The 14,017-nt window shown below is 40.2% G+C and overlaps 1 protein-coding gene across 3 annotated transcripts in view; it reads left to right on the plus strand.

The window, feature by feature from the left end:
• The window catches only part of LOC103797339 (retinal dehydrogenase 2), a 53,473-nt gene that overhangs the window by 26,566 nt on the left and 12,890 nt on the right, over positions 1 to 14,017 (plus strand). The window contains exons 5-7 of one of the 3 annotated variants that reach the window (XM_009069550.1): positions 4,370 to 4,431; positions 7,159 to 7,287; positions 7,417 to 7,530. In XM_009069550.1, the coding sequence (XP_009067798.1) occupies positions 4,370 to 4,431; positions 7,159 to 7,287; positions 7,417 to 7,530 (305 nt within the window). The remainder of the gene's footprint in view (positions 1 to 4,369; positions 4,432 to 7,158; positions 7,288 to 7,416; positions 7,531 to 14,017) is intronic. The other 2 variants (XM_009069559.1, XM_009069566.1) reach the window with 2 other exon arrangements.

Below are 14,017 nucleotides of genomic sequence, written 5' to 3' on the forward strand. Positions count from 1 at the left end.
TTTCCACAGTCATTTAGGCTGAGAATCAGTTTTGCTGCTTGCATTCCGCATTTAATCATGCAGAAGTGCAGACCACACCATCAATTCATATATTCAGCAAATTTCCTGTTCCCTAATCTCTTTCTCCCTGGTCGGTAAATGCCTCCTTCTCACTCTTTAGCCCCACAGGGACACAGCAATTAGTGCAGTCACCAAAAGGCATTGTTAGGTTAAGGAGAATAAACGTTCTCTACTTATTCTTGTTCTCAAGTAATGCATAGGATGAAAACTGTTTTTTTTTCAGTGAGGTGGGCTATGCTGGGCAAAAGGAAGGCACATTTTCAGTATGCCTTCCTAAATGCAGACTGTGTGCTAACACAGTTATCAGCAGTGTAGAGTCATAAGTCCGTTCACAGATTTTCAGGGTATCAATTAGCTCTTCCTCTTGGTTTAACACTCCTCTTATTCCTCTAGTTTCACCCTGTAAATTTGTCATTCTCATAAAGCTACATTAGAGCAAGGCCAGTGTTAAACAATGATGCTTTTTATGTTCACTTACCATCAGCTCATCAAAGGTAAACAAGACAACAAAACCAAAATAAAAACACTTAAATCTCCTTCTCATTCTGTTCAGCTAATAAATCTGAAACCTCCCAATCTTTCATCTGTTTCTGCTGAGGTTTTCTGTTCCCCTAAAATAAAAATAGGCAAGCGATAGACAAGTAGAAGAAGAACAGTGCGTTTTACAGTCACATTCCTTTTGGTCCCAGAGCTACAAAACCTTCAGACTGCCCTTTGCTTGCTCCTGTGCGTAAAGCCTTGATGATTTAAATTAAAACAGAGTGAGACTAGACTAGAAGCTGTTAAACTAATAAACTGAATGCAAGCAGAAATGTATCTTTAAATCAGTATATGTTATGATACAGTTTAAAGAACCAACTCAGTCCTCCTCACCCATTTGTTTGCTGTGTCCTGCTGTATGAGGCATGGGATTGTATTGTGGTTGTTACGCAAATAAAATATCTGGGATGTAGACTCCTGATGGAAATCTGAGCAAACACATCTGTGGAAGGTATTGGTGTCCCAAAGTGAGATCCCTGGATAAATGGGGCTTGCTTTCTGATTAAAAAATTAAAATCTTTGGGCCAGGTGCTAAGCAGCTGCAAATTGATCTGGCTTTATTAATATCAGTGAGGACTGAAGAATGCCAGTTTACATCAGCTGAGAATATTGAAAAACCTTTTAACACAAATTTTTAGATTGGATGTGGGATCAGTGTCAGATCCCTCTCAGGCAATGTTCTTCTGGCTGACAGCTAGTCAAGAGTAACAGTCATCAGACACAGCTCCTTAGAATAAGTGTCATTAGTGTGACTTGTCTAAACTAATCAAAACTAAACCATTTAAAAAGTTTCCTATGTAATTTCTAAGCACAGGGGAGCATTCTATGCTCACTGTTTAGAGTAAGGGATTCACTTAAATCCTGAGTTATTTTGCCATGCTAGCAGCTTATTTTAGATTATGGACAAGGTGACTCCATATCCATCTTTGGCCTGTCCAGAGACATCCGAGGCTTCTGAATAACTTCGAGTCACATATGTTCCCAAAGATATTGTTAGAAAGCAACCTCAAAAATCCCATCTTGACAGTAAGTCTGTGGATGCTGAACTTTGGAAGTAGGTGTCAAAAAGGGCAGCTGTCTGGAGTCTAGTGGAAGACAGCAGGGCGAGCAGCTCTGCATGGGAGGTACAGCTCTGCGGAAAGAACGTTCTGCCTACGTTGGGTAGAATTAACCACCATTTGTCTGACTTGGCAGGCAGGTTCAGGTTATCTATAACTGTGTTATGAAGCACACAGACATGTGGCAGTGATTATGCAGTGACAATCTAAAGTCAGACAGTGCTAACGTAACTGTGTTACTGTTATGTTGCCTCCATCCTTCTGGCTGAGAACCCACCTCTCACAGTACTACTGAGTACAAGTTGGTATTTTTAACTGACTCCTCGGTGTACCTCTTGAGCATTTAGACAGTTTTGCCTGTATGTACTTCTCTGTATTTTGACTTCAACTTTACTTCTGACTGGTCTGAAAAATCTTCCTATGGTCCACTGCTAGCATCTGTGAAAGATAACCTAGAAAATCAAACCAATCATCTCAATCCGTGAGACAAACATTCTCATCTCCACTGGAATGTTGTTAAGCATCTGGAGATCAGAAAAGTGCAATGACATTTTGTCAATGCAGAGCAAACCAACTGATAACTATTTTCTCCCATCTTTTCCTGATGTGAATCTCTTTTCTCTCTTGCCCCCTCTCCTTTATTTCCTCTGTTCTGTCTCGTTACCTTTCCTCATAATTATTCTGTATCTGGCCCTCAGCTGACATATTAGCTACTTCAGCTCAGGTTTCTACTGAGCAAATCCTGTAAAGCAGATGAATAGAAATAAGCAGAACTGAAAATAAGTTACTTCTAATCAAATTCAAGTTGAAATCTTTCCTTAAAACCAAGAAACTTTATGGATTAACCTGTTTCTTGTTACCAGATGTATCATAGGGGACATTGCAGCAGGTTCCCAAAACACTCTCCATTGTGAAGTTAGGTCTTTCCCCAGTATTGAACCAGGATGGCTGCAGCTCTGACTGAATGGGGTACAGGCCGTGGCTGCTCAACACTTTGCACTGTGGGAGGGAAAGTATTGCACAGAACAATAGGAGCAAAAAGCCCTGTAATCTCTCCTCCTCTTACTGCCTTCCTCTGCTTGAATTTTTCCTAGCCTGGTAAATCATCTCCTCAGCATTCTCACATACTTAGTTGTTAATCAAGCACTACAGGCCTTTAGCAAAGCCCTTCCCTCAGCTATGGCCTTACTGAGAAACATTTGACCTAAATTCAGAAATGGTTTGAGCCTGGGCTAGTTTATACAGCTATGAGACTCATTTTAGGTACAGAAGTAGGGTAGATCTACTTCGCACAGCTGCAGGCCAAGCACACTAACAGAGCTGCTAGTTAGACTGTACCTTAACCAGTTCCCACACAGAGCAGGTCATTTTCTGGCTTTTTATCAATTGGGAAAAAGCCTAAATGGTATCTCAGCATGTACTCCCAGACCACAGGCAAGTGCTGGAGCAGCAACAACCGTGCAGCTTTGTGAAAGAGCATCAACTTCCATGACAGTCACTTATACCAGCTGTGCAGCATGAGCCAGCACAGACCTGCTGCTCGGAGCAGGGGCCATGTGAGCTGTTCCCACAGACCACAGGCCTGACCCCAAATCACAGAGCTGTTTATTTCATGGCCTGACTCAGGCTGCCCTGAGCTCAACAGCGCTTTAGTTGTTAAGGACTGCAGAACACATGTAACACTCACTTTAACTAGTCATACCTCTCACCCCTGGAGTTTTTTGCCATTTCTGTTCATCAGGACCTTAAAAATAATTACCAGATTGGAGAGTTAATTAATTCCCTTCAACCTAATACTATCCACACCTGCTGTTTGTGAATGTGCAGTCTGCTTCCCTTGCATCTTTGTTGTTAAGATCTTTCTTAGTCCATATTTCTGTCAAATGTTTATCGATAAAAGACCATAATTTCCAAGTTTTCAGTGACTAGGTCCCTTCATTTATTTACTCACCTCTACTTTGCCTAAAAGATTGGTGAAAACCTCTTATTCTCTGTTGTCTGGTGTTCTAGCTGCTTACAAGTTTATGCTGTCAACTTAATTTGACTACCTATTTAGCTTGAGGCCATTTCTGATAGGGCCTTGTCGTACCAGTTAGCTGTAGAAGCACAGCTGTATGTTGCTCCCTGTATTCTTGTTAGCATTGTCTTCTGCAGTAAATGATGCTCAGTGGCACATCAGTCACAAACTTGCCCTCTTCGTTCCACATCTACAGATTGTGGTATATCATTCCATTACTTCAAAGTGCCTCTGTCTTCAATGGCAGAGGAGCAGGATGTATGTTACTCTATTATCCCACAACTGCTTATATATGTATACCTTTATATTGCTGTGGTCCAGACGTGCCTTTTAGGAAATTGCCTTTGTGACTTCCTTCACTTATCTTACCCTTGATGAGCTGAGGCCAGTAAGTGGCTTCCATGCTGCTGCAATGTTCTGTGCAGTACAGCTTGTCCTCTTTCCCAAGGAACAAAGCAGGTTACTTTCTGATGGGATGCCTGCTTCCTTTGTTCTCCAGAAAGAACAATTAAGTTGCTCCTGAACCTAGGTTTCCCATGCTGGCTCATGAAAAAACACTTCCATGACTTCTTTATTTCTTTTACTGCCATCAAAGGCTGATCCTTAGAGTTTTTCACCCCCTTCTATTTTAATTTTTTTTTTTGTTCTGCCAAGTCAAACTGCACTTGAGAGTAACCATGCTCATCTGTTTCAGATGGAGATTATTTTACGTTTACAAGACATGAACCCATCGGAGTGTGTGGACAGATCATCCCTGTGAGTATCTCTACTAGCGCTTTCTATTTATTTTCATTTGAACCAGCTCTCTTTAAAGACACATAAAACATGGTCCTCAGCTATGTGTGTTTTCCATTACGAAAAAAGCTGAGCTCATATTGTTGACATATCTTTAACAGCCTCCCTGCAAATGCTTATTTGAACATGCTAATAGGGTTTAGGCTCTGTTATTAGGAGTTAAGTTCTCAAGTCATAGAATTCTCATGATTAAAACAAGCAAAGCAAAACACAGTGTTAATATGCTGTCAGTGGTTATGGATGTTCACACAACTTATGGAAAATTGATGCTTTGCTGTGGTAGTCTTTTTATTTATTTAGTTTTTACTGTGATTTAACAGGCTCCTCAGTTCCTGGGAGAATGTGATGCATTTTAATTCCATTCTTTCCTGCTATTTCTTTTACAAGGCTGGAGGAGAAAAGGAAACTCCAGGAGACATATCATTACAATTAACATTGTGTAGCTAATAGAATACATGGAATGTTTGTTTTATTTGTTGTGAGACAGAAACACATCATTTTGTCAAATCCAATACTCCCCCTACACCCCAATATACACCCTTAATAAAATCTTGCTGAACACTGCATGGGAATTACACTGAGAGGCTAACTTTTTCAGGAGAACCAGTCAACCAGCTTTGGCAGAAATTTCAATGGGAGGCTCACATATAGCTATTAAAATATTGTGTGGAAGCTTTTTTTTTTTTTACTTGACAAAGCACTGGGGGACTAATCAGGACATTCTCTGAAATTTTTGTTGATGTTGATTTTTTATTTTGTTCATGTTAACCACAAAGCCACTAAACAGCAACACACACCAATTCCATTACAAGAGGAGCAGCCAGAAAAGATTACTTTAACAATGTTAAACCCTTTTTCCTTATTTATATTTGTTGTTGTTTCCTGTCTTTGTTAAGGGGTGGCTATTGTGTTTGGCACTCTGTAGAAACTCAGAGAAACATGTAAGCACTCAGAGTCTGTGTGGCTACACCCCTCCTTGCAACACCTACACACTCTCCTAACTTGACTCAGGAGTGGTCCTTATGAATGAAAGATTCCACAGCTCTGTCCCCATTCTTCAGCCAGGCACATGGATAAGCATTCACTAAACGACAACCCCAACATCTCACCCCAAAGTTGCTGGACATCTCTTAGGCTTGTCTCATTGAGCTTAACTGACAGATCTGTTGAAGAAATTTGGCCACGGGCTGACGCTCATGCCGCAAGCAGGATTTATTTAGTTTAGATGTGTGAAACTCTTTGTTCAGGGTACCCAGCCATCTACCACGTGTTCATTCTTCCCTCAGTTTTGTCCTCCAAAACTTCAAGATGGCTGTCATACACATCTATGCTAACACTGCTGCTAATCTGTTACGTTTCCTCCGCAGCTACCAGTCAGGGTGCAGCCCCTGCCTGCTGCACACACTTGGCCATTACACCAGCAAATATGTTATTACAAAAACAAAGTTAAACAGCAAGCCTAGCACTAAACTCCTCATCCTCTTTCAGATCCTAGCTGCCATCAAAACATATGCTCTTTGGCAGTGCTGTAGCATAAACAGGACTATATAGTGCCCTATAAAACTCCTCCGAGCTCTCCTTGCAATACCATTAGAGTCAGGCTGTTAGCACACTGCTGGCCCTGCAGCTCCCCTCCCAGGTTTATATACTGGCGACAGAATTAAAACATCACTTTGTCTCCAGAGTTTATAAACAACAGAGGGAGTAAAAAATTGGGTGTTCGCTGAAGGAAAGACAGTTGTGTATTTTTTCAAGCTAGCCAGGGGCTAGAGAGATGTCTGTGAGAGTGGCAGCTGATACGCATCAGGCAGTAACACGTTCTGGCCAGTGGCTTACTCTTTGTGACTGATAGTTTCTATTCTCTTTCCAAAGGAGATGATTGTATGCGTTTATAAGAATGATTGTGCAAGCACAGTTATTTTATTACTCTGGCATTTCCACTGAAATCAGCAGGACTATCCACTTAACCTGTTAGGATCAGGCCTTGATGTGAAAGGCTTGTTACTTTTCTCTTTATCCACAATGTGTCTTTGTGCATCAAATTAATATAACTCACTACATCTTCTGCTGCAGTTAAATGAAGTTGAAATGAATGACAATACAAAATGTTATATCAGCAATGAGCTTTTTAACTTGCATTTTACTGCTCTTTTAACATCTTCCAAATAAATTGCTCAGTAAGAAGTCTTTGAGAAAATTAAATGCTTTGACTGAGCATTGACATTTATGGTTTTTTTACTGTAATTCTATCAATTAAGGATTATATAGTTTTGAGTATAAATTTTATATCTTAAGATGCATTCAGGGCTAAGAAATTTGCATCCAAAAATTCTTCAACATGAACAAACAGTTCCTTCCAAAGCAGGAACTATTTGCCATGAAGGAATTAAAAGTGCCAATTGCAAAACAGTAAATGAAATAAAAGGTTGTGACCAAAAAAAAAATGAACAGATAACAGAATATTTTTTTATGAAGATTACAGGTGAAAGCTGTATTTCTTTGAACAGGAGAGAAAGAAATAAAAGGTCACTGTAATGGTAGTAATTAAAAAAATACCCTGGCTTTGTGCTGGGAAAGATTTATGTCAAGGATCAGCCTGAGAAATAAGTGAGGTAGCAGCTTGACATCTTGAAAACAAAACACCATGGCAATATTTTTCCATCTATCAACTTTAATTTTTTCCTACAGTGGAACTTCCCCCTGCTGATGTTTGCATGGAAGATTGCTCCTGCTCTGTGCTGTGGCAATACAGTAGTTATTAAACCAGCAGAACAAACACCACTCAGTGCTCTCTATATGGGAGCTCTCATCAAGGAGGTAAGAATTGACAAGAACACTGTCTCTGTCTCTCCTTGTGGGGAAGGAACTACCAGCACATGTCTGGTTTAATGTGCTCTATTAGTTTTCATAAGTCATGCTTACTTTCATTCATTCCTATTTTGACAGGCTGGCTTTCCACCAGGAGTTGTCAATATTTTGCCAGGATTTGGTCCAATTGTTGGTGCAGCCATAGCCTCTCACGTTGGCATTGATAAAATTGCTTTTACTGGATCCACTGAGGTAAGAGGATTCACTGCAAAATGTGAGTAAATACTTCAGTCTTTGTGCTACATTTCTTACTGTCACTGAGTAAAAGAGCTAAGTCTAAATAACAGTAGTCTGTCCTTCCCAGCTAAACTTATGTACAGCAGTACTTCCCAAGCAGAAATGGCTCCTTTCCTCCAGCCCCTGCTGTGCTCAGCACCTCAGCACAGGAGATATGCCTGGAAAAATATTGCTGGGATTTCCTGTGGGCTTATGAGGATGTGAATCACATGCAAGTAGGCAGAACATCCCGTGTATATCACAGCACACATAAATGCTGCTTTAACATCCATAATTTGTGTATCTTGCTGTACTTGGGGAAAAGGGGAGAGGAAGGGGGGAAACTGTGCAAATATACTTCAACTTTGATGCTGCCTTTAAGTATATTGAGGATGAAGCCTAAAATGTAGGGAATACAGGGAGAAATGGAGATTGTCCAAGGTGTCTGTTCACAAATTGATGGAAAGAAGCTGGCCAGAGGGTGAAGCAAGTCAGTTGTCTCCTGGATGCCAGAATGTCTTGCTATGAGTCTATGATGCAGATGTTACAGGGGAGGTTCACTGTGAAGATGAAGGCTGCAATCTACAGAGAAACTAACTCTCAAAACTCACATCACGTCTTGCTCTCAAATATGTGCAAAGCTGGCTGTTATCAGGGCTGGGGTGGGGATGACAGAGGTACTCCAGACTGAAGTCACAGGAGAAGGGGCCTTATCTCATTGTCTGAAGGCAGACAGAATGGAATCTCTGTGGGAGTTTCAGGGCTGGTTATATTTAGAGAGTGCTAAACCCAGCCCTTTTCAATTCAAAATCTGACGAACTATTGTATGGAGGGAGCTAAACCCCAGGGATCCAGTCTCTCTTTGATATGTTTGACTCCCACTCGTGGCAGTGGAAGGCTCCATGCATCCCAGGGATACTGCTCTTCACAGTGAGGCAATTTGTTTTTTGATTTGAGTCAATAAATTCACTGCCCAAGCAGCCCTGCTAGATAGGTGTGGGTATCTCGCTGGTGGGCCCAGAGACCAGCTCAATTATTGCAAATAAATTATTCTGGTAGAATGATCCTGTAATTGAGTTTGGAAGGCACACACAAGCCTAAATTACCAGCAAAATGTAGCTGCAGTCATATGCCTAATTTGCACACACAGTTGTTTTGCAATTACTGTATGCCTGTACATGATTTTTAATGGCAACTTTAGACTCTAATGTACACAGGTTACATTCTAAGTCAATGGCTACATCAGATTTCAGATTATTCTGTGGAATTACTCTAGTCATTACATCTCCTGTAACCAATTTACATTAGCATCCTGGAATATGGAAAACTTTAATATGAGCTGATTACCCCCCATAAATTAAGTTGAAACAATTGTTTTCATAAAGATATGTGGTCTCTGTTTAAGATAAATATTCTATTATACAGGATGTTGCACTGTTTGGAGGAGGAAAAATACAGATGGGTTAGGTTTCAAAGTTGTCTCTTGTAGCCAAAATAAATTTTTATTGTAGTTCCAGACAGCTTTAGTTTTAATAGGCGTTTAAACTCAAAAGCTGTGGGTTTTATACTAACTCAGTGCCTACCTTTAAAAGCCTTACTAATAGGAAGTGAAAAGCATTACAGAGATGAAAAAGCAATCCTCTAAGAACCTAAAGCAAGAACAGATGGAACGTTTTAATGCAGAGTTAGTGTAAACTATTCCATATTGTTTCTGATTTCCTGTAACACTGAATTTTCGTAACAGCAAGTCAACATTGTAACATGTTAAACACAATGCTCTGATATGAGCCGGACTGTAGAGTCTCTGACTTCTCCAAAACAGATTTCAATTCCTAATGAAATAATAATGGAAATATTTTGTCTCTCTGGTACTCGTCTGAGGTATGTCAGCTGTACACTGCAGTGATGTGGATTTCCGATAGCCATTAGGTATATAAACACCACGATATTAACTTCCATCGCCCCATTCCATCCAGGTGCTAGTTAAGGCAGTTCATACTTCCAGCTTGAGCAAGTTACTGATAAAACCTATTAATGCAAATGTAAAGATCTTCAAGTTCACATTCTGAAGCGCAGGTTTTCCTCAAGTTTTTACCATGAGGTTCCTTTATGTAAGTTCTTTACCTTTGAAATATACGCTTATGGGTAATGAAAACTCCCCATTTGCCTGTAAAAATCACAAAACCAGGCTATTATTATCTATTTCCTGCAATATTCTTGAAAGGCAGAAAACAGGCTGCTCTTTCTAAAAAAAAAAAAATTTAATGCTAATGTTTTCCAAAATTTGTAGAACCCAATCCCTAGGAATATGAGCCAAAAGGCCAAGTTCATGACCTTAACTCAATAAAGCCTGACACAGCCACACCAAAGAGCCATCCAGCCTAGCACCTTATCTTGCAACATGACCAGTAACAGATGCTCACAGAAGAAAAGAGCATGTGTGGAGTGATCCTTTCCTTGCTGTAGCCTCACAGTTTCTGATGATCAACGACTTACAGACTTGCTGAGCCAAAGATGCATGTGGAAAATTGCATTTCCAAGCACCAAAGGCCTTGTCACCCATGCATTACTCTAGTACTTCTTGAAACTCCTGACTGTTGGGAGAGCTAAAGCCCATGCCTATGCAATGATAACACATAAAGGACTTCTAATTTATGGTTCTGATTTCTAATTTATGAGCTGTCCAGTGTGCACTCTCTTCTCTGGTTTGTGGATTCGCTTAGTGCTTTGAAAAAAATTTTAAATACTACTATTTACTTTTCACACACTCCCCCATAAATAATATGTGAAAAATCATAAAAAGAGCTCTTTTTCTGTAGTACCATTACTGTTTGATTTCACTTCTCTTCCTCTTTCCTGCTGCCCCCTCCTTTTATGGGTTAGCTTATGCACAGAGTAGTCTGCCACCTCTTTCATCCCTTAGCTTGCCTGCTTCTTAAAAAACACCCTCCCATGGCTCACCTCCTCTCCCCTGCGCGTGGTCTCAAAACTCTTCCCTCCACAGCCCACTGGGAAGGGTGCTGCAGACACCCAGCAGGCTATGGATTTCACTCTGACAACTGACACTCTGAAAGAAATAAAATCATACTGCGTATGAAAGCAGGCCTAAAAATACTGTGCCTTGTTAGATTCCAGTAGCTTTCTTGGCTTCTGTGCTTGCTTTGGTTCTCACTCTTCAGGAGCCTGTTTGGCATGGGCATTTTAACAGAAGTGATTATTTTTACTGGTTTGGTTTTAGTGAGCCCAGGGCTAATCCATGATCCTCCTTAATTATGGCCATCTCCTCTCAGGCTTCATGACACATTTTTACCCTCATCTTTTACAATCAGATGAAACTTAAACTGCCATAACCAATCTTTCTTCCAGCCAGGATGACCATGTCAGCAGTCACTCCTATCCTCTCCCTACCTTCCCTTGAAAGGCCATAATCAATTTACATGTATCATTACATCTTATGGAATTTTCCTTGATCTTTCTGGTTCCTAGCAGTAGGGTGAAACTCTCACTCACCAGGACCATGGGAGAGGTTCTGTAAAGCTCAGCTATCTCCTACACTATCCCTGCTCTTCACTGTGCATACCTTTTCCTTGCACACTGCCCCTCTGTATTGGCTTCTTCACTGTTCCACTTGTATGTTTTTGTTTCTTAAAAAAATTTACTAGCAACAATTCAATTAAAATAAACTCAGTTATTTATGATTCTGCGTTTAAGAACAGATCCAGACTCAGGATGTCTGGCTTACCCATGTGTCTGCTGTGGGGCTGCAGGGCTCAGAAGCACAGGAGATGTTAAACACAAGTCTCTTCCCCAGTAAAATGAACACTGGGTGTTATGTATTTCCAAGACAAGTGCAGATAAGGGGACAATTTGTACACATATCACAAATGCAGAGAAGTTCTTCATATTTCCTTCTTATTGTCTGAAAGAACTTTTGCTAGGCAGAAGAGGTGAGAGGCCTTCAATTAGCAGAGAAAAGCAGTCAGCAGAAGCTGCTTTACTTTTAATTTGCCTTTATTTCCATTCAAATCTGTGAGCTCAGTTAAGGCTTTGCAAATACAGCAATTCTGCTTGCTGTGAGCTGTCTGTACCTGTGTGCTCCATCTGAACTGGAACTGTGTATGGAAACAGTGTGTTGGTGTTCCTGGTACACAGGGAATAGTTGGGTGCAGTATGTTCTGGGTTTAAGATTAGAGATTCTTATGGAGAACAAGAAGTAATAAAGCACTGGCTGGATTAAAATTTGTATTTTGATTGCTGCAAAAGTTTAACGAGTTCTAATAACTTCTGTTCAAAACCAAACGTGTAACCTCCAAATCAGAACAGCTTACAACTCCCTTCAGTTGTTAAACGCTCTCAAGATGAGAATTATAGATAGCACATGAAACATTTGAAGCTCTGGCCAACAAGAAATGCATCCTAAGTGGCTGGTTCCACTTTGTTCAAACTAGAGCCCATTAAAATGCAGACAGATTTAAGATAGGATTCAGGTCTGTGTTCAGGCAGTTCTGTGGAGTAACCCAAATAAATATCCAACAAATTGGTTTGGATGCCTGTGTAAACAAAAGGTCTATAAACAACTGCAATAAACCCCAGCAAAAGAGTCTGCATTTTGCTTGGCAGAATGTTTTCTTTATGCACTTAGATTAACAAACCATGATCTCATCATTAGTCAACAAGATACTAGAGAGACCATCAAAGCAAACTACAGGAGAGTTGAGATTGATTCATGCCAAACAAATGTTTGTAGCTAACAGCTGTATTACCACTGATTCTAATTTACTCAGCAGGATTCTCCTTTCATTTCCGAAGTGAGATGAATGTCACAATGCATGATGTAGACAGAATGTCTACCTACTGCACGAGCAATGGGGTGTGTCAGCTCTCCTGATCACACAATCTCTTGCTGGTTTTAGAACATCATAAAGAATTGCATCCTGGCATTTTCTACTTTAGCAACAAGAGTTCTAAAGGTGATCTGACCTATTCTGAGAAGTCTTGTGAGCTTATGGTGCTACACACATGTCCTGTGTGAGGATATGTGGAGGTTACATTATCATTCGTTCCTCTTATGTGGAATCTTTTTCATCAAATCTTGGACAGATTGTGCCTCCTGAATAAGAAGTAGTTGTTTCCCTTTTCCTTTCTTTGTGTTTTTGGTAGCATTTAAGGAACTGTCTTTGTATAAATATTGTGCCTCTTTGCCAGTGAAAGATACATGTCAAATGGATTCACCTTCTTAAAACTGACACAAATAGGGTGCTGTATCAGCCCCATCACAGCTAACAAGAGTTTAGCCACGGACTTGCATGGGGCCAGGATTTAACCCAAGGAACAAATGAGCCATTTATAGTTTAGGATTCTCTCCAGGAATTTCTGTTTGGGATTGCCTTTTCACTTGTGCTGCACTATTCACTATGCTTTTTTCAGGGCTGCTCCTCACACAGGGCATTGCACAGTCAAATAAAGCTGCTCTTCTTTGTGCCAGTATTTCCAATCCAGAACACTGACATCCAGTGCCTCAATAGCTGGAGAGAGAAAATTGTACTTCCAGAAAACACAGAAAATTTGTCTAGTCAAACCATCATTACAATCTCTTGTAACTTACTGCTCTTCAGATATTCTCTCAATATCCCAAGAAAGATATTTAAGGTATGATTTCAAAAGCCTAATTGATGATGTATATCTCATCTATCAGATTTTGCACTGTTGGTGGAATCTTTTAACCTACAGTTTCTCATGCAGTTCTTACATTCACCATCTTGTCTGTGGCAGTGTGCAAGAAAATGACCTGCTGTTCTGCCTGACTGCTGTTCCCCTACATTCAGGTGCTCCTTAATGACTTACCATGTATCAGTGATCAAAGGAACATTCAGAACAGAGAACAGACATTCTTAATGATGGACCTGTAGAGAAAGTACCGCAAACCTTGGAGGTTTTCTTTTGAGTCATGAGACTTCCAGTGCTTTAAGAGAAACAGGCAAACCCACCTGTACCATTTAGAAATACAAACAGAAAATTAAGAGAACATGAAAAGCAACAAACGTTTTAAAATTTCCACACAAATTATTTAAAATGTGATGTCTTAAGCCTCCTCTTTAAAGAGATATTAAACTTCCAAATACTGAAAGTATAAATAAGCAACAACCAAATGTTTTAGATCATGGTTGATACACACTCAATGCCTAATGTCATGCCATTCACAGTCCAGAAACAGACCCTTCCAGGACTAGTTTTCAAATAACTTTTTTGCACAGTGGTGCCTCAAAATGCTTCTTTAATCTTTGTTGTTGTTGTTCTGCATAACAAATTGTTTTCTTTGAGATAGGCCAAATTACATCTGCCTCACTCTTCAAGCAGCTTACAAGGTTATGGTACTTCACAAGTTATCCAGGGATACTCCTGATATCAATCTTGAAGCCTATTCAAAACAAGGATGGGGAGTCAGGACTTTCCCTGCCAACAT

Source organism: Acanthisitta chloris, unplaced genomic scaffold, assembly GCF_000695815.1.
Source record: "Acanthisitta chloris isolate BGI_N310 unplaced genomic scaffold, ASM69581v1 scaffold38140, whole genome shotgun sequence".
In the NCBI taxonomy this organism is placed as follows: Eukaryota; Metazoa; Chordata; class Aves; order Passeriformes; family Acanthisittidae; genus Acanthisitta; species Acanthisitta chloris.